This window comes from Argiope bruennichi, chromosome 10 (assembly GCF_947563725.1).
Source record: "Argiope bruennichi chromosome 10, qqArgBrue1.1, whole genome shotgun sequence".
Taxonomy (NCBI): Eukaryota; Metazoa; Arthropoda; class Arachnida; order Araneae; family Araneidae; genus Argiope; species Argiope bruennichi.
The window spans coordinates 20,654,048-20,679,166 of record NC_079160.1 but is presented as its reverse complement, the minus strand read 5'-3'; the positions used below and the strand labels follow the sequence as shown (position 1 = coordinate 20,679,166).

Here is a 25,119-nt window from a genome sequence, read left to right as displayed (position 1 = left end):
TTACAATAAATTTCATTATTAATGGAATACTTTTTAATACGGTTAGTTCAGATCAAAAATATTTGCTTGATACACCAAAACTTGACTCATCAAGAATTACATGATTGAGAGACGAAGCCAAATTACGCTGATAATCATATTGAGAAAGCATTTCTGCCATTCATGAGAAAAATTGGTTGCTATGGGCTTTTCACACATCATTACCAAAGCGGAGCGTTCTTTTTTTGTTCGACGATCCGATTTGGCGAGTTTCAGAAACTTTTTCTTGAAGCAACCCTACTGCGTTCTCACTTGCGCTTCGCTTCGGTGTAGAGAATTCGCTCGCACTGCTTCTTTCGGTCATGAGCAGTTGAAACTGGTGTGCTGCTCTCGACTGCCCCAATTCTAAAAGCAGCTTGTAAACTTTAAGTAACATTTACATAATTTCAAAACTTTTAAACTTCTTTCATAAGTCAATACATTCCATACGCTGTGCTATACTGTAAATTCTAAACGAAGTATTTTTTTTATGTATAAAACGAAACTAGTGGAGGAATAATTCTGTTCTGTGCACCTGTCATTGTTTACAAAAATGCGCTGCTGAATAGCAAGTGTTGCCAAAGTTTTGTAAAGTAGTTATGGAGCTTTACTGTTGTGAATCCGAAAATGTTACCAGAGCTTATGAAGACCCAGTGTTGAATGAGGATTCTAGAGTGTTTGAAAATTTATTAGTGATAGAGGACCGCTACGTACTTTCCGCTAACTATTTCAAATGCACGCAAAGTGATCTGAAACCATACATGAGGACTGTTGTCGCAGAATGGATGCAAGAGGTAAATTATTTCATCTGCTTTCTCACAGTATAATTTAAAAAAGAAATCAGTTATCACAAATGACCGGTTTTGTAATTTCTTTTAGAAAACGTCGAAACGACCTTTAGGTACTCTCTTTTAATGTAGGCGATTCTTAAGATTCATGCTTACACGAATTATTATTTTTCTTTTAAAGTAAGAACTGATAAAAGTGATGATTTTAACGAGATAAAATTAATGGTAAAAGGGGATAAACACCTATGATTGTATTGCCCATTGCCATTTTATAGCTGAAAAGGACATAATAATGCTAAGAAATGAAAATGTTCAATTTGTTGAATTTAATTTCTAATCTAGAATTCCATTTTTTAAAAATTCTTTAATGTTATGAAGTTTTTCCTACTTTTATTTTCACTTATATTGAGGTTACTTGTTGAGAATTACTGTAAAGAGGGAATTATTTAACTATATATGTAAAGAGCTAATTTATTCAGTATTTCATTAGATATATTTGAAATTTCTAAATTCTTATTTAATATTGTTGCAATTATTTTCATCAAGAATTATAATAGTAGTTAAATCCATTCAGTTTTTAGCTAAATAACTTGAATTTTTTTTTAAAAAAATGAGAATTTGCATTTTGTAATCGAAATCTTAACCCTCCGTGTTTCTTGTATTAAATTTTTAATTTCGTTACATTTTTATCGATAAATAAATGTAAGGTTATACAAAAATTATTTAAAAATTAGAACTTTCTATAAAAGAATGAAACTTTATTTTTTTTTATCTTAACGGTTTATAATCATTGACAATTTAATTAAATTTAAATTTTCTGGTTTTTTCCCCCATAATCTAACGTTATTTTCTAGTCTATTAAATTAATGCACCAAATTAATTAAATTTTTTGTTAGGAATTTTTAATTCTTGAGTTACATTTATTAAAATATATTTGCCTAATATTGCAAAATATTTTTTTTATTAAAAGCATGTTTATAAAATTTTTATTACATTTTTTAAGAAATCGTTTGTTTTTCATTTTGCTCAACTGATATATCTATAAGTTAAAGAAAAAATTGTCTGCAATGAATACGAACGAAATTATTTTTTAAAAAATCGTCTGGATGTTGGAACAGTGAAATATCGTTTGAGTTTGAGGTCTCTTTGTTTTTATTGTAAAGCATTGGAATTATTAATACATTTTGGATTTGCAATGCTTTTTCCAATTTTGTATTTTAATATTTGTTTATCACTGCGAATGACGTTCTAATATTTGCTATTATGTTTGAATAATGGCATTAAAATTATTTTATGTTCTTTCCGTTACATTATTTGCAATTTATTAAAAAAAATTTAATCAATAATTATTAATGTTACAGTAAAAAATTAATCGTCTGCTAGGAGCCTTTTAAAAGAATCATGAATTAACAAACAATTCTTTGAATTTATCACTAAGAAAACAAAAAGAACGAACTTGAATTCAAATCCATTGATAATATTCGTCTGGTGAAGTGATTTAAAAGCCTCTTTAAAAAATTCCAAACTCCAAACAGAAGAATTTGCTCACAAACAATATTTATTATCGTTATCCTATTGTGCTTTTGAACCTTAATAACTACTTAGTATAAAATTTCGATTTACGGTCTTTTTCACACGCATCAACTCAACCTTTCACAATGAATTCTGAAACAGCTAGTCAATCTTTTTTAACATTTTCTAACTGAATAAATAACATGGATTCGGATGCCGGGCAGTGTGCCAGACAACTTAACCGTGACCGCGCAGCAGTCAAGACTAGTGTCGGTCATTTTAAAAAGGTAAATCTTCGTAGAAAAGCAATTTTGAACATATTTCTCACAATTTTGTCGCTTGCACTTTTTTTTTTGTTTCGTTAATATTAAGAACAATAAAAAATGGAAGTTCGTTTCTCACGGCACTCTTGTAAACGTTCTCTTTACGGGGAATTGAAACTTCCGTCTTTTGTGTGTGTCACGCTTCAAAACTCCCTGTATAAATGCGAGCATTGAATCCAGCTTTTTATTTTTGTTTACTTATTCTCTTCTACGTTTCATTCAGAAGAAAAAGCAGTTTTTTTTTTTTTTTTTTTTTTTTTTTTTTTTTTTTTTTACTATCTAATGATCTGCAAGTTAGCCGATTTTAATATATGCCATTAAATAATGCCACAAAGCAATTCATCAGAGATTTACATATTTTCATCTCATCTGTAGAATTGAACTTTTTTAGAATTTTTCTTTTATATACTTTAAAAGTAGGTGAAATTTGATTTAAATTTACATTTATTTATAAGCTTTTTGAGATATGGTCTCATTTTAGTTCCTTCATCTCAAATTTTCGAAAATGCCGTTTTCAACGACTTCTTGGTGAAATTTGGTGTTGAAGAGAAATCAGTTTGTGCGATCAACAAATTAAAGTTTTCTTATGAATATTTCATACGCAATAAAAGGTTTTCATAAAATTTTAATTTAATACGCATGCAAAAGTTATTTATTTTTGGAAAGTATATATATTAACTCTCTCATCCCAAAGATTAATCGAATACAGTTACTCCAGAATACTGGGCCGTTTGAGTTTCGGTTTCAAAAATTCTGGACCTCCCTCGAAAATTGCAATGATAGCCCGTGGTCTTAAGTGGTTAGCATTCAAAAGAGAACCCTGCTTAGCTGATGGCTATTAAGCAAATTTTTTGCTGAAACATCCTTTCTAGGTTTTCAAAAAATGTTTTTTTTTATCGAAATTTTTATTTCCAAACTTATTTGAATGAGTTTTTCTAACAAATAAACTTCATTCAATCAATCACACTTTACAAAAGGTGACGCCTCTGTATCGCAGTGATATAGAAGCGTCACGGGCACCCGCCGTAGTTTCGCGGAATGGGTGTATGAGGAATCTTCTGAGATTGATCGAGTAATGATAAATTTAAGAAATTATTTTAGACCGCATGAAATTTTACTTTTCGCATTCTTTGTCTTAATTATTGGTGAAATGCTGAAGCTTTGATAAGTTTTTAGTGTATGTTAAGTATAAGTAATTAGCAAACGATTATTGTTTGCTTTTTTTTTAAAACAACAACACCAAAAAAGAACAAAGAAAGGTATCTTCTAATGAGAAATTTATTTTTTTAAATCTATAAAAGAAATTGAAATTTTCCACTTATTTCAGTGGACAGTGTTTTAGACTGTCATATTTTTTTAAAAAGTTGATTAATGAACCGAAATAGATATAGAGATTTTTTAGAGACTTATTTCAATCTTCTTCGCGAAATTCGAACATCGGAATATTCATTTTCAAATTACTTTCTGGAAGCAACAACAAAATATTTACCTTTAATTCGTGTTAGATTGCTTTCCTAAGTCAAAGGAATCTCTATAGTCGGTAATTTTCGTTTTCCTTCCTTTTTCCGAATAATTTAATGTTTTTTTTTAGTAATAACGGCATATTTATAGTTTTCTTCCTGTAATTAATAAAAAAATTAATCGAAAATCTACTTATAGTTGAATGCGATGTAATAGACCTTAGTTGAAAAAATACAGAAGTTATGATTTCAGCAAAAACATTTCTTAACTCAAAAACTAATACAACTTGCCATTTTATTGATGATATTAAATTAGATATTTAAATTAGTTACTTACATCACAGATTTCAAATATTTAATTATATTTTAGTTAAAAATCAGTTTAAAATTTGCGCCTGCTTTCATTTGTAGTAATGATCTCAAGAAATTCAAAGATCGAACTTTCTTATTTAAATAAAGAACTACAAATTATGAAATTTAGAAAAAAAGGGGAAGTAAATAGGAAAAACCTTTGAAAATTTTTTATGATGTTAAATTTTTCATGATACTAAAATTGAAAACAGACTTAATTTGTTTGCAGCTAGCTTTGCATTGAAAAAGCGCATTTTGCAAACATTTTTTTTTTCAGTATCTGAATATAATTTATATCAGAATCCGAATTTTCGATGACTTTTGCTATAGAGCAAAATTTACCAAATCTTTGTTATGTACGAACAATCTGACTAATATATGAACATTTGATGATTAGATAGGTACCTTAGTTGTCCAGATCCGGAGGTATTATGCATCAATAGGAGAAATAGTACTCTAAAGTTTGGTTTTGCAAGTGATGATTGAGTCTTAGGTTTTCCAAATCCGGATGCATCAAAGGAGGAATAATCCTCTAAAATTTGATGTAGCAAGTGATGATTGAGTCTCCTTAGGTGCCTTAATTTTCCAGATTCGGAGGCATTTTGCATCAATAGAAGGAATAGTTCTTTAAAATTTGGTATGATTGAGCCTCCTTAGGTGCCTTTATTTTCTAGATAAGGAGGCGTTTAGCGCCAATAAGAGGAATAGTCCTCTAAAATTTGATGTTGCAAGTGAAGATTGAGTCTCCAGTTTTTAATAATTCCAGTTCTGTTCTGATGGTATATTTTCAGCAAAAACATAAAAAAAAAGAACACTACCTGCACAAGATTTTTAGTATAATTGAACATACCTATAAGTTTTATACATTTATATTATTCCATATTCAGTATTTTCGGATAAATTTAAATGGTATTAAAAGTTAAGAACGAAAGTCAAAGATTTGAATACATGGCATATCAGAATCAAATCTATGATGCCTCACAAATTAGTTATTCACTTTTGATAATTATTATGTTTACTTTAAATATTTGTATTCCTGCGTTTTCAGTTCTAATGATCTGACATACTAATTTATTGAAAGCTCAGTATTGGCGCAGTTGAGAATGGTCAGAATTGTGAACTTCCAAGATTTAGAAATTGAATGAAAGATTCTACAAAATTCCCCATGCCCTTATAAATGCAAATGTGTGTGTGTATATATATATATTTCAAATATAACTGCTTGTTTATTACCATATTTAGTCGCATATAGTTATGTCCAGTTATGTTTGATATTAAATTATTACTGTATAAATTGCAAAAAATTCTAGATATAATTTGTGATGCGAATTTTAGTGAGCAGTGAAGCCTTTTGTTAACTAAGTCCGATTCGGATTTTCTTTCTGCAAGACGCAAAAGTGTCCAAAAAATACCGAATATCCTAGCAACTGGTAGGCTGGCAGAGGAAGTCGCACCCTGCATTGATAACTTTCCTAAAAATAGTCTCGTTTGCGCACTTTGCAGTGGGTCCTTTTTCTAACGAAGCCGGGACGGGAAAGATTGTGAATGGGATGCCGGTCAGGAAATTGGTAATTATCTCTTTTCTCTGCCTCCAGATAGGAAATGATATACTGGTGCTTTCTTGTAATTCGGCTCTCTCGTTTTCATTATCCTGATTAGGAGAATTCCTTCGCCAGAACTCATCGAGAGATATCGGTGGGAAAGGAGATTTGGTCCTGGCTTCGAATAAGCCTACATGCAACACTGGATTCGAACATTCTGCTAGAGTTTCATTATCATTTGATGCAGATATTTTCATGTCTTAAAACAACTGTAGTAACAACAACTTTAATAAAATTTTGCATTAGTTGACAACTCAACTGAACAAGTGTGAGTGGCTCCCCAAAACTTTCTCGCATACTCTCTAATAAACGTATGCCAGAGAAAGCCTTACATTGGCGTACAATAATGGCGAAATATAAACTTTTGGCGTGAATTTAACATTTTTACTGAATTTATTATATCATCCTTGGCGAGTTATTTGTCATTTTTCTATCAACCGACTGAAACAAAAATTTGTCACAAAAATTCACTTATAGTCACAAATTCCCATGCCAATTTTGATATATTTAAGTCATTGCGTTTTGAATTACCGCGTTTATTTATTTCTGAAAGTATAGACCGACAGACAGTCAATGCGTAATTGGATTTGGCTCAAAACTTGATGGTAGATGTTAACTTGACACTACAGATGTTAAATTTGTGTACCGAATTTTATCTATCTGGCTCTTATCCGTTAGTATTATCATATTCGAACAGCCGGATGGATGGACTAGCTCTTAACAGATTTTACTCAAAATTTGATAGATATCTACAAATTTTGTCGAAAGACCATATACCAAATTTGAACCATTTAGCTTAAAGCGTTTTTGAGTTATCGTTGTCAGAGACGGACATTTTTCAGACATTTGATTTCGAACTGCGGGAGGTCTAACGTGGAGATTCATCAAAATACCGAGTTCGAATTTTTTGATGATATCTGTATCTCTATAATTATGTATAAGACAAAGTAAAAAATTAGACATAAACAGAACTTCTGTCGGGATTTGAAACTATACCAACTACCAACAATCAAAATTTGATTGAATCGGGGCTTGTTTATCTATATCCATATCTCGCGATAGGTTCCTCGAATATTTTGCGAATGGCTCTTAAAACTAATGCCAGAGAAAAAAAAAATGGACTTAAACATTTCGTGTAAATTTATGAATTGATAACTTGTCATTTTAGTTTATTAATTATTAACTGAAATTTAGTTTTCGTATATATTAGTAACTGTTCCGAACGTTTTTCCGAATAAAATAAATTTGGGAGTTGAAAAGTTTTGAATGTGTCTTTCGAAGCAGGCATTTGAAACTCTGCTTTTCGAAAAATTGAATGCTTATTTTCAAATGTTAAAATTGATTTCTTATTTAAATGCCAAATTCGTAGTAGAATTTGAGAATTTCGAACATATTAGTTATTCTACATGATTCCTCTATTTTTTTTGAAGCATTTGATAGTATCTAAAATTTTTAATAACATTTCCGAGGCGTATTTTTAATGGAATTTCCTTTTTTTGGTAGTTTGAAAATTCAACTTAAAATTACAAAATTTATTGTTATTTTTAAGGAATAAAATTATTTTTTAAAATTAAATAAGAAGAAGAATCTTCAGGCCGCGGTTCATCTGCTTTCTTGAGATAAATGTATTTAATTTGATAATTCTTCGTGTACAGTGAAGGATATTAGTATGAAAAACAGTCTGTGAAATATTCTTCGGTAACAAAGGTGTAAGATGTTGATTTTTCAACATAGAATGGCTAGAAATATTCGACGTCTTGATTCGGATGATTTCAATGAGTAGTTGTTAAGGTTTAATTGTATTAATTAATTTAAATAGCTATTTATGTTGAAAGAATCAAGAACTGTAACATTTTGGTAAAATTCAAAGCATTTTAAAACTAAAATACATAGTAGCAGGTTAAAAATTTCCGAGTTTTTTTTTTTTTTTTTTTCCCTTTTTTCGCTGAAAATCTGAATTTGTTATGAATAATTCTGAAAAGAACACAGTCATTCCTTTGTCACTTCAATTAATATTTTTTAAGTTGGAATACATTTAAGTTCCTTCTAAGTGGAAATCTGAGTCCAGACTACCAAAAATACGATCTGACTTTTCGTCTTTAGGTAATGCTTTTAAAAAGAAAATAAATGATAAAATTTAAAACAGTTAAAAAAGAAATCTTTAATGACGAAATTTCAAAATTGCAGTGCTTTAATATAATAATCAATCTTTAAGATTAAAAAAAAAATTGAAATCTACTTTTTCTCTCCTCTGTGATCTTTCTTTTTATTTCTCCAATTTTTAACGAAACTGAGTTATTATTTTATCTCTAAGAATAACTGAGATAATGTTTTTTCATTCAGAATTAATTGATATTTTGTGTAAATTTTTCTCTTAACGATGAAAATTTTCTCACCATCTGATATAATTTAATCTTCATTTAGCGACTAAAGTTGTTTGTCTCTCAGAGATAACAAACCCGAGGACAAAAAAAAAAAAAAAAAAAAAGAAAAAAAAGAATGCTTTGTGGCAGATGTTGCCAAGTTGCTTTATGAATCTGATTTCCACATTTCAGAAAAATGTAAATAGATAATAGAATGGATACAAGTTAATCTTTATTTTTGAAAATATTTTCACTTGTAATTTCGGTGAAAGTATTTTATAAAATATTAGACCAATTGAAATTTTCTGTATTTGGAATATTTTTAACATAAAAATTTAACTAAAAAGCTAAAGAATTTAGGAGGCTTTTTATTTTTATTTTTAAATTTGGCAATGTAAAAAATTTCCAAATTATTGAATTTGCAGACCATTATGTTTACTAAATGAAAGCTTTATTAATAAAACTGAAAAAAAAAAATATGTTATTTACATAAAATAGAAGATAATTCTGTATTTTGTCATATATTGTTCTTAATAAGGTAAATGTTTTCAGAATATTATCATAGTATTTATTTTTAAAAATTCCTTACTAAATAAGCCTTCGTGAACCGATTTGCAATTTGTTTTTATAATTTGTTAGATACGATTTTAATTTTATTCTTTGCTTTTTTTTGATTGATTAATGAATCAAAATAAAATCAAATCAAAAATGATGAATTTGTAATTTTTCATGTTTATTTGAAAATAGATTTTAAATGTACTGTATCATTTTATTTTTTAACATTGGTCCATCTAGGTTAAATGTGTAATTTTCCCTCAAAAGTATTAATATTATTTATTCCCTACATTTGCTCACGTGTTGCTCAAAACCACATTTATTTCTATTTGCATATTTTTATATTCTTCCGACATTTTTCAAGTGTGAATGCGTTGAGATGTTTCACATTTTCTTGAGATTGTTAAGCAAGCATGCAACATTTGCGGTTTTAACTTGTCAGTGCTAAAAGGATAAATTGTGTTCTTTTTAGGTTTGCGAAGAAGAGCGATGTCAAGACGAAGTCTTTCCACTAGCTGTAAACTGTTTAGATAGGTTCCTTTTACTGGTCAGGGTGGATAAAAGTCAGCTGCAACTCCTAGGTGCTGTTTGTCTTTTCCTGGCTTCCAAATTGCGTCAGAGCAGGCCCCTGACCGCAGAAAGACTGTGTTTATATTCAGACCATTCAATCTCCGTTGTACAGTTAATTGTAAGTATTTTTTAAAGCATTTCTGATTTTAAAATTCTTGTAGTTTTTTTTTTATGTGCATAAATTCATGTTTGATTAAGCATTCCCTTTTTTCACTAAGTTTTTTCCAAGTTCGTAAATAGTATTGGGTGAATTTATTCTGCAGGTATATTAAAACCTTTTAAATCTAATTTGTTTTTTATCATAGTCAACCGAACTTCAGGAGACAGTGGACTTTTAATAAGCAGGAAACGGCGAGGATATAAAATTTTCTTTTTATTGTTTCATGAACTTTTCTTTTTATTTTATCATCGGTAAAATGTATTCAACTGGAATAAACATTATTAATTTGGTTGCTCAGTAAAATGAATATTTAAAAATCTCAGAATTTTGAATGAATATATTCTAAATGACTATTTCTCAGAATGATATTCTTATTACATTTAAAAATCTTTGAATTATTCCAGGTATCTTAATTTTTGAGGAAATTATATATAATTACAAGTGAAGATTTTTTAAAAAAATATTAAAAGAAAATTGAGTATGCTTTTTATGGTTAAAATTGGTTAAATGGTTAAAAATAAATTTCAGTTCAGAAAATGCAAAATTATTATAAAAATTCAATGCATGTACACGAAAATATTTCTAAAGAGTTGATTTTTAATTGGAATAATAAAATCATACCCAATTTTGTACTGAATAAGCTTTTATAGAATTTCAAGGAAAAATAATAGGAAAAAAATATATGAATATTTTGAAATTTTTTAAAATTACATGTTTATTATTATTTTGAAATTAATATATTTTTTCATTTAAAAGAGTTTAAAAATTTTTTTAAAATTTTATAACTGAATGAATAATTTACAAAAATGCCTAATAGAGTCCACTGTCTCCTTTATGAAATTTTCAATTATTATTTAAAATTATTATAAAAATTCAATGCATGTACACGAAAATATTTCTAAAGAGTTGATTTTTAATTGGAATAATAAAATCATACCCAATTTTGTACTGAATAAGCTTTTATAGAATTTCAAGGAAAAATAATAGGAAAAAAATATATGAATATTTTGAAATTTTTTAAAATTACATGTTTATTATTATTTTGAAATTAATATATTTTTTCATTTAAAAGAGTTTAAAAATTTTTTTAAAATTTTATAACTGAATGAATAATTTACAAAAATGCCTAATAGAGTCCACTGTCTCCTTTATGAAATTTTCAAATTATAACTTCGTATTTAGCGATAGTTTTTGAAAGGCTGATTGTCATTTAAGAACACGGGGAAAAAAATAGAATTCAGTTTCTGACAGAACATGCACTTTTTTTTTGACTGATCGCCAAAATTTTACATTGCATGTCGCCTTATATTGCAAACTACGAATAGAATATGTTCTTGTTTTTAATTTAAATGATTCTTTATCGATATCTAATTTCTTAAACAAGTTCTTGTACATAAGGCATAAATTCGTTCTTTTTGTTCTGTTTCAAAGGTATCAAAATTTTGTGACCTTCATGTTTTGTTTCGGTAATTTGTTTTACGAAATAGATAAATAATCTTTTACAAAGCAATTAAAAAACAAAAATAACGAATAATGAAATCGGAATATTTGCTCTTCATCGAATGCGTCTTAATTTGATGTTAGCTGCACGTCACAATCCAGTTCCAGTCGTGGCATATTTGAATCCAAAATGGCGGGAACAATGAAGATAAGTTTTTTGGTAATTGGTTTTGATGTACAAAAGCTGAATCGAGAAAATAAAGATGCATTGGATAGAAATATTGTCCCTGATAAAATGCGAAAAAAAAAAAAAAAAAAAAAAAAAAAAGAGGATCATTTTTATTTTCTTTCATAGTAGGTGTTACGTAATGTACTCTTGAATTTTTGAAGGTATTCATTGCTGATGGAAATGATGCCATTTTATTTCCAAGCTTCTTATACTTTCTCTCTTTCTTGACGTCAAGAAAAACAAACAAGTGTAAGTGGAAGAAATAATAGGTTGGACCACGCGTTTTATGGTTACACCTCTTTACTGTTATTCAGTGTTACATTGTAGCCGCTTTTCGATATTTCTTTGTTTGGTTCATCTTTAATTTCATCATCTGTTCCTTTCCTCCCCCATTTGAGTAGATACGGTGAAGGTGTGGAACTATAATAGGGATTCTAGAGTGGACATATTGTAAAAAAGAAAAAGTAATGCGAAGTAATGTATAAAAGGCGGCGTAGAGAAAGGTGTAAGACAGCATACAGAATAAAAATGTTTTGATGACCGACTTCCTGTGGGAAAAGGTCCGCTTACTGCTTCGGTGGTCCCCGTTCTTTTTGCGTCATGGGAATATGTCTGACCGTTTTTCCCTATATAAGTGTCATTCCAACTGTCATTTAAGGGGGTCGTATGCTAAGTGCATTCAGTTATAAGAACAAAGTAACTTAGAACTCTGCAGAACAAAGTTGTTCAATTTCGAGTTAGGGGCAGAGTTTTGAATCTTAGGAAAGTGAAATTCAACTATTAAATAATTTCACTCAGTTAAGTGTTAGTACTTCAGACTTATTCTAAACAATTTTGAGTTTGTTTTAAAAACAATCCTAGGCAATTAAATAAACATTGTTAACTGAAATCTGTGAATACCATTATGATTTGTTGCCTTGTTTGAAGTTGCATTAATTATAAAAGAACTTATAACCATTTTTGAACTTAGAACCACTTTTTGTCAATGAATCGTAAATTATGATGAAGTTATATGTATATTTATTTAATGTAACAAACATTTTATCACAGCTCAGCAAATAAATTGAAATTGCTTCCCCCCAATGAAAATGTTTAACAACTTCACATTTCTGTGGAATGCGGGTCTTTCATTTATAATGGAAATAAAATCTGCATATCAGTAACTTTTGTTTCACCACAAAGTAAATATAGATTACTTTTTGAGTGCAGTGTGGGAATAAACACGTTTTTCCATACTTCAGAAGTTGTGATTTAAGTAGTCTCTAAAGATAATATTTCCTGGGTTACTCAGATGTTTTAATAAACATTACCCATTACTGTTTGTTTACTCAATTCTTCGCTTCCCAGTATGATAAATTTATTTTTTAATGTTTGGGAGTCCTATAGGTTGATTAAAGATAGATAAAGAATAATCATTCGTAACAAAGATAGTGAATTCTCACACATTCAGTTGCATCTTGAAATAAGAAGTTGCATCCAAGCACAGTCCCCGTCTACTGTCAAGGACGTGAAAGTAACTAGCTTACTTCTTTCAAACAAAAAGCCGCCGAAGTGTAGTCGACTTTATTTATATTTATATCTTGAGGTCAACGCAATGAGATTTTCTGCATGAGACACAACTTTTTACGGTATGTGGTGGATTAGATTGTTGCTTCTTTAACATCCAGTCCCGCCTCTTTTCTTACATATTCGTAAATGTATATTTATCGCGTTTCTAATCTCAACATCCCCCTAATCGCATTTTTTGAGAAAGTTCTTAGCGTTCTTTTGGACGGTAATAAATACAGGTGTCTGGTACAACTGATATGTTTCAATTTTGGGAACCATGTTCTTTGTCTTGTTGGAAGATGAGTGATTGCTTTTGGTCTTAATAATTTCGTTTTCGTAAGTATTTTATTTATCTTAAAGGGTTTTACTTTGCGGTTTTTATTTAATTAGTGGTAAGAAAAAGGAATAGGAATATTTTAGGAACACCGAATGTTTATTGATTTGGGAGAAAAAAAAAATGCTTTCTTCAAATTGGAATTCGTTTTAAAGGTTTTCGGCCTATTTTCTTTTTTATCAGTGCTCTGAAAAAATACAGATGATATTTTTTGGCATGATTACATAAACAGAATGGAAACATAAATATTAAGAATAAGAAGCCAAACTATAGAACGGAAAATTATGCGGAATAATTGACATCAGTTCTTAAATCAATAATTAGAAACAGTCATTGAAATTACCGAATCCTCAAAATTAGATGAAGTTCTTTGTAATCTATTATTGCATAACCAAGTAGAATATTAAATTTATCTAAAATTCGGTTTTGTGCAAGATGGACGAAGCAATTCTTTTCCACTTAATCATATAAAATAATCTAAAGTACTGTAATTATCAAAAAATTTGAACTCGAGACTTTCACGAATCTCCATTTTTCATACCTCCTTGAGTTTGAAAAGCACATTTAAAAAAAATGTCTGTCTGTGAATCTGTGAACACGATAACTGAAAAAAGCTTTGAGCTAGATAGATGAAAATTTGGTATCATATCGTCACATTAAAATTTGTAGATTTCTGACAACTTTTGAGAAAAATCCATTCTGAGGTAGTCTGTCTGATCAGCTATTCGAATATAAGTTTACATGATAACTACAAAGTGAAGAGAGCTAGGCGGATAAAATTTTTTATACAGAATTAACATCTGATTGGATTTTGAATCAAATCCAACCAGAGTTTGACCGTCTGTCGGTCTACTTTCAGAAGCATTAAAACGTGATAGTTCAGAAACGCAATGACTTAAATATATCAAATTTGGTATGTGATTTTAAGACTACAATTGTAGTTTTATGTCAAATTTTGAAGTGCACGCCAAACGTTAATATTTAGCAGCTATAGTACGCTTGTGCCATACAACGTTTTCTCTGCCTTAGATCCACAATTTTTAAAAGAAGGTGAGGAGAAACGCCTTTATTACGGAGTATGCAAACAAGGTTTTAGGAGACCACCCCCGGTAAGTTTCCATTAAAAGAGGGGTAAGGAGAAAAATGGAAGAAGTTTTTTTTGTGTGTGCAGTTGTTTTATTCTGGTATTGGATATCTTCAGGGGTATTTGGTCCTTCCATTGTTAGTCGCAATATCCGATGGATATTTGTTCCAAATTAGTTAATCTCATGTTCTGTTCTGCTTTTAACGCATTACAATTTGAGTTTTTCTTACAGGATACTTATTGATATCTTCAGTGGGAATAATTAATGTAATTATATAGAAAGTATGATCAAAACCATACGTACTTATAGTGTAGGTTTGGTATTCATGAAATAACATTATGACCATTTAACGATGAAAATGATCGAAACTAAAGGAGGGTTAACTTGTGGTTTTTTGCATCATAATCCATACGCGGTTCGCAGTTCTTTTTTTGTAATATAAGAGTATATTAATCGCGGGGAGCGGTCGGTGCCAATCAAAAACGGCGACCGTCAGCATTTTCTTATGAAGTACCTCCTTAATCAGCACGCTGCTGATGGAGGAACAAAATGCACCCCAGAGTCTAGAGAATCGGAAACTTAAAGCTTTCTCACAATGATAACAGTCGGCAAAACAAATTAATATTTCCGTCAACTTTCTCTATCGATGAAATCGGCCTTCCCAAGAAAATCCGAGCCTCGCCGAAAATATCTTATCGTTCAAATAGTTTTGAATCGCGTCGATTCAGTCCGAAAGGTGACGCAATTCGGGGGCTCATTTTTTATACGCTTTTTTTTTATTTATGTCGATCGATCTCACGCATATACAATATCAGTCAGACATCACTGGCTCGCAATTAAAAAAAATTGTTACATTTTTTGTACATATTAAGTATTTGAATAAAATTTTTACAAATTCAATGTAAAGATCTGATTTGCCCGTGATATTTAAATCCATGTAATTATTTATACTATTTGTCGAGGAGGAATTACAATTTTGTGGCTTCGTGAATTAAAATTAGCATATGTACACGATATCTTGAGAGTTTTAAAGTCGTACTTTCTTTATTGAAGTCATAATAATGTACCGCTCTAAAGCCTTAGCTTTTGGCTGGGGAGCTCACGGCTCAGAACCCAATTCCATTGAAGAATCACCATACAAGCAGGGCTCTTGTATTTTAAATTCGTTGGTGGTGGTGGGGGGATGTCTTTTCGTTGGTGTGGTGCGGAAGCGTGGAGCCAGGTGCCCTCCTTGTCATCTGATCGTGGTTCTGAATCACGAGAACCGTTCCAAAATAGCGCTAATGTTATTGCGAAACCAGAAGTAAATATTATTAAATTAAACTGAATTTGATAAAATTCTTTTCGGGTAGTTAATTGTTATTCGTATTTTCTTAGTTAAGAAATGCTGCTAAAAATACTAGTTAAGCGAAAAACTGATAATTTATAATATTCACTGTGAATAGAGTAACAGGAGCATGTTTTGAGCTCGCCGATTAGTCTTTTGCTTTTTGAAATGCAGTATTCTTTGCTAAATTTAACTATTACACCAAAAAAAAAATCAGAGTATCCATGATAGAACATTTTATGGTTATTCCACACATAAAAATATGTTGCGTAACCTTAGCTTGCATGCAAATGTTGTTCAAAACATCATGCGTTGTGGATTAGTTGCGAATTTATTGCCACCACCTTGTCATCTGTCACTTTTTCAGAAGTTTCATCTGGTTTCAGTGTTAAGATATCACATACGGTGTACACCGCGGGCTCCCTATAAATTTCAAAGCGCTTTTATTCCTTCCCATGAGTAAGATTGTATCAGTTTCCTAATTTAGGACAGCAGATACAGAAGCTGGATGACCGTGAAAAAGAACATTACCCTTTCGGCAAGTCTCACGCCAATAAAAGAGGAAAAAATGAAAGAACGCGGGGGCTATATGAACAAAAAAAAGTGTTTTTGGTTCGAGTCCTTCGCCACTTGAAAGTGCGGCGTTGGGAAAACTGATAGTAACTGTTTTGAAGCAGGATAAACCTGTTAAAGATGGGTCTGACCTTTAAAGGGAAATAGAGGTCAAGGTTCGATACAGACGGACTTGGCTTTAGTTGATGGGACGTCCTGCGTCGAGTGGTGGTCTTTTAAAAGACCACAACTCCTCCCCCTCCCCCCACGTCATCCTTTCAGAATTTTCTTGAGAATCATTATTGGGAAAAAGACTGATGATCGACCAGCTGTGCTGCTGTCCAGTTTCTTATTTATTTTACTCTTTTATCAAGTACTGTATTCTCTTTCTTGTGATATGTTAAAGTTGACAGTATTCAAAAGCCATGTGCATTGCGTTTCATTTTGTATATGTAAATCAGATTTGTGCCTATTATCAATGAAGATAAATTTTATTTATATTTTTATCAGTTTAATAAGCAGTTGCTGATTGATAATTGCTGGGGAAATAATCATTTGTTGACAAGCCTTTGCCATAATGTTGCATTGACTTTTCCAACTTACCCAATGGCCGTAGGTTGCAGATCCAATTTTACCAAAAGTTCTCTCTTGTGTGTGTTATGAACTTCATTGTAAACGGTAGATGATGCTAGACGATACTTTTAATTTCGTTGGGGAGGGAATCCAGGTGGATTTTGGTAGAAGTCAAAGTTTGGAGCTTGTTTGGCATCGTTGTGATTTATAGATTGATGAAAAACCGACTTTTTTGAACGAGGTAGTTCACACCAATCTGCTTCCCTTTGTACAAACAGCTTATTACTCAACTGATCTTTAGTTACCCCGTGTGTTTTGGCATGTTGGGGGTAAATTCATTCTGCATGTGTATGTGTGAAGGGCTGAGTGTATGTTTTTAATATGTCTTAAATCAAAAGCCCTCTCACTAGTATCTTATCGACTCATATCACTATAGGACCGTTTTAAAATTACTAAGTCCGCTCCAGAATGAAGTTCATGTTCCCTTGAAACGACTCATCAGTCCAACTAAATATCATCATACTTTGCTTCACTTCTTCATTTATTGTTTGAATTGTAATATGGAGAAGTTTACTCTTGGTATTCATAATATTATAGTTCGAAAGCCAGCTGTTCACTAAAAAAAAGATCTTGAGGTTAAAGAAAAAAAATTCTTCCCACTTTTTTATCCTCCTTGTTGGTGGAATTTAGATTCTTGTTTTAATTTTTACGGTACACAAAAGACACCACTTTTTTTAACTTTAAGTTGGCCATATCATATAGCGAAAGCCGGGAAGCCCTCCACAATGCAAGGACAGGTGCTCTGTTGATATACAGTGATGAAAAAAAAAAAGCAAAAAAGATATATTCCACCACCAAAATGAAAATAAACGAGGCCATGGAGGAGAGTATTGAAAAAAATACTCCTTCTTCAAACCTCTTGCTTATCCATGGTTGCTCTGATCCGCCCCACTCGCTGAAAAGCCCCATCCAAAGGGAGGTTGAAAAAATAAAAAATGCGAAGAGAGAAATCTTTTTCGGATTGGGCGTTTTTCCCATAGGAAGCAACCAAATAGAGCAAAATACCAGCATCCCCCCCCCCCCCCTTCAATTTTTTTTTCTCTCGGAGAACACCCTGGGAACCTGTTGCTCTCTCCCCATCTCAATACCGAGAAGTATGGTCGGTCTGGGGTGCTCCCGTTCCTTGGGCCAGACGGATCGTTTTTCGACGCTTTCTTATGGGGTTGCCACTGGTTGGGAAGAAGGGGGGAAAAAAAGTACTCAGGATAAAGATAAAGCAGAATTGTATGTCCGTTCTTCACATATGTAGTTTGTATTAGGATTTGGACAGTAGAATAGAGAGAGAGAGATGATGCCCTTTCTAGATTGTACCTTGTATCCCGTCAACATTTTCTTCTTTTCTTTTCTCCGTTTGATATTCTAAATCCATTTCAAGTTCGAAAGAATAATTGCCAAACTTGATTTTCTAACAGTACTTGCTTTGATTTTGAAATCAGATTTTTTTTAAAAAAGGATATATTTGCGAACGATTTATTATAGTGAATTCGTATTGCAAATACTCCAGACAACCAGTTATTCATTCAGTGGAGTATCAATCATGGAAGTTGTTCTTGTTTGCTTTGATTCATATGATGAGGTTTCATTCAATAAAACACCATTTTTCTTCATTCTTTGTGGTGTTGATCTAGTTATACGCGGAGCATAGCATCCATCAAATGTAATAATTATCATATCCCGCCAACTGGAGTGAACCAAGCTGTTTTCCGCTGCTGTTGTTGGGGAAGGCATCATAAAAAGGTCAATAAAACAATAAAGAAATCTTTTGACTATCATTTTATGAATGTATGGAGTATTTACACATGCTGAATGGGTTTATGGCATTGTATTATTGATGTACAGCACAGACACCGATTTCGTTTCGTCAACATTCTATCAGAGATACATTCTTTGAAATTAGTTTGCTAAATATTAACTTCAATTTGAATATTAACTTCATTTCTTAGATAAGGTTTAGGGATTATAATTTATTATATGTACCATCTACGTGTTTATCATGTAATTAACCACAAATGTTACGAAAAAAATAAGCAATCATTATTAAATAAATAAAAGCAATGAAAGATGCTTGCCGATCCTTTTGTTTGCAATTCTATTTTCAGTTGTTAATTTCTGTTAAAATGCATCATTTCATTTTTTTTTTACTGTGCAATTAAAATAAAAAAAACATTTAGGGAATTTAAATATTTTAGAACTTCTTGTTATTAGAGAATTAAGGTGAATTTATATTCATTAGAAGACTATTTTAATGAATATAAATTCTTCAATACTCAATATTTGGTAAATTTAAAACAATTGAATTCAAAGCATTGTAATTATTCAACAAAAATTGTTAGTAATTTAACTATCATAAAGCATAATTCTATTAACAAAAAAAAAAAAAAAAAAAATTCAAAGATAAAAAATGTCAATATCATTCATTTTATTTTTCAACGTATTGGCTGACAAGTTAAAATGTATTTAAAAAAATGTCGCATGTATAATTTTAGAGGTTTCCTATCCAAGTCTAAAACTTTCATTAAACTTAATCCGCTAATGAGAATAATAATTTTTAACTGAAAATAAATTCTAAATTATTTTATTATGTCAGTAAAGATTTCAGTTAAAATGATGAATCAATTAATTTTTGTTGATTAAGAAAACTTCTCTTTTTAAAAGAAAACTTGGATCATTATCTAAAGATATTGCTTTATAAATTTTAAAAATATCCAGTAAAATATTAAAATATTGCTTCTTTCATGGAAAAAAAAAATGATGTCATAAGATCGAACGCTGTTTGAAATCAGTGAATGCGTAAATGACCGATGGATAACATGCGCCTCTGGAATACCGACATAACATCGGTCGATAGAAATGGGTATGTGCATTGGATTACGTATGTTATTTCAAACATTGACAGTGTGATAGATAATGGCTAACGTCGACAGATATTTTATCGGTGTTGGCAAATGTACAAGCTCACACTCTTTTCTATGAACTACTGGAGTAATTTATTTCACCTATATTTTGCCGACCGACAGAAAATCGGTGTGTGGAAGGGTATCTATTTCCTTTCAGATTTGCTCCTCGATGTAGTTACATTTAGTCAAAGCCAAGCCAACAAGTAACCGTGTGTTCATTGCCATGTTGCCAATTGTCAAAATCTATCGTGCATTTTGTACTGTTTTTAGTTGTTTGAACTTTATGTTAAACGTATTACTGTTTTTAGAAAGTATAAAACTTGCCACTGAAAGAGTAATTGTAAACAAGCAGGGGTTGAGAAAAGTTCTTTGTAGTCATAAATCTCCTTCTCCCCCTGAAATTCTACACCAGGGCTGCATGCCTATCGAGGATAGCAATAAATCCGCTTGAAGTTTTGCCTACATTTTCCAAATCACTGCTCCCACTGCCCAATAGTTCGTCCTCATCCCAACGCTCTTTTTGATGCCTTGCCGACAAACTTCCTTCCTTCCCTTCCAGAAAATCAGGGCTTAGATTCACTTGAATGCATTTCCCCCACCCCATAGCGCTTTTGATTTTGGCTTCTTTCTTCAGAACTTTCCCTAGTTCACTTGTGATATGTTTTATTTCTGGTCCTTTCTTGAGTGTACCTCCATTGGATTCATGCTGAGCTTGTACTCAGATTTCTCTATTACTTCTAGACATGAATTTGCCGAAAAGAGGGGGATCGTTTTGGTCTGCAGGGTGTGGTTCTCTTTTTCAGTTGGAATGCTCACCGGCTTGATATTATGTGTGGTGAATCTCGATACTCTTTGTCAGAGGTATTTGTTGTAGTCTGCTTCTGTGTTGCATGCTTTGGAATGAATATATGTATTTTCTTCAGGAATGCCAATAACTTAAATTGTGATTTAAAAAAGTGTGTAGCTGATGATTCTGATTTTTTTTATTATTATTATGTCTCGTCTTTCAAATTAACGACATGAAATCCCTAAGAATAATCTACTGTTGATAAAAAATTATAAAACCATTTATAACTGAGTAATAATTTGCAATATTGTGCAATTCCTTATCTTACGGAATATGGTTAAAATCTGGCTAAGCAGGACACATTTTTAATTTTAGAACTTCAGCTTACGTCCATTAATGTTCGTGTATTGAAAATGAATATTTTCTTTCTGTTTTTTTTCTATTCTGTAGCTACTTTGCGAAAATTTAATCTTCCATTCTAATGCTGTATTCTTCCGGATATTTTGGAAATCTAATCACTCGATTTTAAATCTTCCTTTTGGGAGATGATTAATGTATGCGACCTATTTGTTACGAAATATAACTTTTAAAACTTGATTAACCTATTGAACTTTTTTTAATTATGTGTATTATACTTGATTTGTTTTTTTGGAGTATTCTCATTTTGGTATTTTTTTTCTTCTTTCAGAGTTGGGAATTGTTGGTGCTCAATACTTTAAAGTGGGACTTAGCTGCTATTACACCTTTTGACTTCGTAGGACATATCCTAAAAAGGCTAGGCATCATGAAAGGTGAACAGCTCATCAGGAGGCATGCGCACACATTCATAGGACTTTGCACAACTGGTGAGTACTTATCTCTAGTACTCATCTTTGGTGGATAGAAATGTAAGTCTTTTTTTGGGTATTGTGATTTCATAACTCAACAATTTTTTTCACCAACTACATTTACTCAAGAAAAATTAAAAGGTATTTATTTGCAACTGTTTCTTCCTCCTCCCCTTTGTAAAATTCATTCAACTGATGATGATGTCGTATCCGCTTTACAACGGAAGAGGGGAGCAGTAGCTTCTGAGGGTAAAGGCCCTGAGCACCCGAAGGCAGAAGTCTGACTTCTACCTCATATAAAGATAACACACACATTCGTTTGCACAACCCCTTTTTACGGGGGGCGGCTCATTCACACAGCTTACAGATAGAACACATGGCAAGCAACAACCATTCCCGAACCAGGACTCGAACCCGCGGCGCCCAAACCACCGGGAAGACGCGCTACCCCTAAGTCAGGACGCCGGCCTTTCAAGTGGTGACAGTCGCGATTTAAGCTCTTATGAGGCGGAGACTCCATTCTGCCTGGACTCTATGCATGTTTTTGATTTGTTGCAGAATCATTAGCGAATCCGAATGTTGGAGAAGAGATTGGCGGTCTATTGATAACAATAGCACATATCATTACCTCCAAGCACTAGTGGCAGAGAAGTCATTAACAACACTTTTACTCACCAGTTTTATCAGAGGTTAGGAGTTCGGCCACCAAAATAGCGGTAAGATGAGCGAAATGGGGAAATTATATTTATTTTATTTACTTGTACAGTATACCCAGCTAAGAGCAGAATTAGTCGCTGATAAATGAACTAGCCATATGAAATCAAATATACGTTTTAAATTTAAATAAAAATCGAAACGACAAGCTTAAGTAGGTGAAAAAAAAACACGCCTGACATAACAGAAGTCTTGGCCTAACAAAGAAAAGAAAGTGCTAAACTTACCCCCTGCACTTGATCCCTCTGTGGAGTAAAGTCGTCCAGAAGGGAATCAGTGAAATGAACAGTAATCGTAATATACTGAAATCTGTTAATCGATTGTCCCACATTTTAGTAGCTAATGATTTGTCCGACACAAATCGCATGCTTAAGAAAGCGTGGTACGCCCAAAATCTTTCGTTGGACAAACGTTCTTCCGTTGTTATAGTATGAGAGCTCTACGGAAGGGATGAGAGCTCAAATATCCCCTCGTCTTCTGACCACAAATCAAAATGAAGTCGTTTCCTTGTGTAGTTTCAAAACGGGACTATAATGTAACGAAACTGAATCCAGAAATTTCTTATGATAAAAACAAATTCAATTTTTATGTGTATGGAAGATAAATCATGAATAACAAGAATACCTATAGTTATTAAAGATAATTTATTTTAAATTAATGTAAAACAAACAAGCATACTTGCTTATATCTTACAGAATTCAAGTCTAAAAATTAACTAATCCATCCGTTAATTTATTTCTATGGTTAGCAAAAGAAAAGATAATAAATTTTAAATATAGTCAAAGTTAAAATATTTCGGCGAAAACAAAAGTTTGAAATTCGTGTCTGCAAAATAAACCTTAAACGATCGGCTGGTGTAGTCAAAACATAACCATTGATGCAAAAGAAAAAAAAAAGAGGGATGCGATTGACAGTAAACGAGTACAAAAGAACCCAATGATAAAAAGCACGACTTGTGGATGAGAGGGGGGGGGGTGACTGGCCCAAGAAACAACTCTGCTTGTAGTTAGAGCAGGCTGCAGGGAAAATGATGCCGAAGTGCATATTTTTATAAGTGGTCCACTCTTGACTCTGTAGGTCTATAACCACGTTCGCCGAATCTAATTGAAGGTTCTCGGAGAACATACTGCATTTTGGAAAAGAAACCCGAAGCATAAAAGAATTGGGGAAGGGGGAGGGGAGAGTGACGACGGCATTAGAAAACACACGCCGAAAAGTGAAAATAAACCATCCATTGAAAAATGTCGAGCTAAATTATGTGTTAGCTGCGGATTTTTAAGAAATCCTGCTCGATTCAGGGATGTGATGAATATATTCATGAAGTGCTGAAAATTGTGCGGCTCATTGTAGTATGAGGAATGGGAGGGGGGGGGGAATGCTGAATTATAACGCAAAACCAATGCCAAATTAGTTTGTCAAAGCTTGAGAAATTGTCTTTGAAATGATTGGAGAGATGGATCTATTGAGTTTTTGAATTCTTAATTTTAATTGTGGATCTCCTTTTTTTTTATTATCCGTAATAGCTTTGAATTAATTCCTTTGTGTGATTAAAATACCTTAATAATTAAATATTATTGATTGACGTGTGCCAAATCTGCAAGATAAATAGTAAGGCTTTTCCAAATACTGATTGTCTTATTTATGGTCTATTTCATAGGTTATGCGATATTTCTTATTATTTTGCGTTATTGATATCTAAATAGAGCCTGTGTGAAATTCTTTTTTTTTTTTAAAAAAAAAGATGAATGGAGTAGTGTGATATGTTATTCACTTAATAATATACAACCCAATGTAAAAAGGTGAGGGTGTTTAGTGAAGTTTATAAATTTGAGTCCTGTATTTCTCCCGATTGTAAAAAGGACAGATATGGAAAACATTATTGTGAACGTTGCTAATCGATCATTTCAAGGACATAAACAGTTTATTTTCCCTAAAACTGTATCCATAGGCTTGTAAACTCATAATTTAGAATTGGCGTTGATATCCCTTGTCTTCATTAGATACTAAAAATGTACTTTTGCCCCTTTTATAAATCATCAAGACTGCTGCCTGGCTAAAAAAATATTCTATTAAAGAGTTAAGACATGCTAAATTTTAGTTGCTCCTTATTAGATATTTTATAATGTAACTGTTTTACGTATAATAATTTAAACAATAAATTCCTTTCTTGTTGGATTAAGAAATTACAGATAAAGATTAAATAGGAATAATTTTTAAGTTGTATTCAGGCATTTGAGAGAGAAAGACCTTTGATGCAATTACCAAAGGAGTTGTTACGATTTAAGGAGGGAAGTACCTAAAAAGACAGAAGTTCAGTTCTATCAAACATGTAGTGTAATGAATGTATTCCTTGTTTTGAGGCAGTTGCGCCGGTTTGAGGAACAAACGATCTACAAATTGCGAGACACATCGCAGAAACGTTCCCTGAAAATGTCGGCATCCATTGATTTTGCGAAGACAGGTCCTCCGCGAATAACTAGACACTGCCTAACCACCGACCTAGTCTAGAACTCCAAATTACCAACGTCCTTACATCCGGCTACATATGAGGAAAGACCCTCGTTTCGACCCCTCTCCTCATTCTGCGTCTCATTTATTTCTTGTTATTTTTACCATCATCGTACATATTTTTTTATTATCGTTTGCGTTCGCCCTCCCTCTGCGTTTCTCACGATCTTGAGGATCACATTCTTGCGTCGGTGGGCGTGGCTTTCAAGAAAATTTCAGAAATCATACTCCACCTTTGTCACGGATGGGCTTGCTGATTGGCGAGGATTATTTTTTGTGGGGTGTGGTCAGCGGAGATGATGCCACTATTTCAGTTGGAATATTAATGCCGCAGTATTACGCTTGTTTTGTCGGTCCCTTTCTTTGATTATTGTTGTTGTTTCTGAATTTAGCGCCTCGTTTATATCCTGTTAAATGGCACGCTGATGTGGCTCTTTTTTTTTTTTTTTTTTTTCTTTTTTCTTGAAGAGGGAAAGGTGTGGTTGATTTGCTGTTAAATGGAAGTTTCTATTCCAAAATGATCCGTGTTACGTTTCC

General features: G+C 31.9%; 1 protein-coding gene across 1 annotated transcript in view; it reads left to right on the top strand.

Moving 5' to 3' along the window:
- Window positions 1-319: 319 nt before the first annotated feature.
- Window positions 320-25,119, top strand: part of LOC129988485 (G1/S-specific cyclin-D2-like) — a 50,558-nt gene continuing 25,758 nt past the window's right edge. Inside the window, exons 1-3 of the mRNA XM_056096723.1 lie at window positions 320-812; window positions 9,444-9,659; window positions 21,222-21,378. Of these exons, the coding sequence (XP_055952698.1) occupies window positions 618-812; window positions 9,444-9,659; window positions 21,222-21,378 (568 nt within the window). The 5' untranslated portion in view covers window positions 320-617. The remainder of the gene's footprint in view (window positions 813-9,443; window positions 9,660-21,221; window positions 21,379-25,119) is intronic.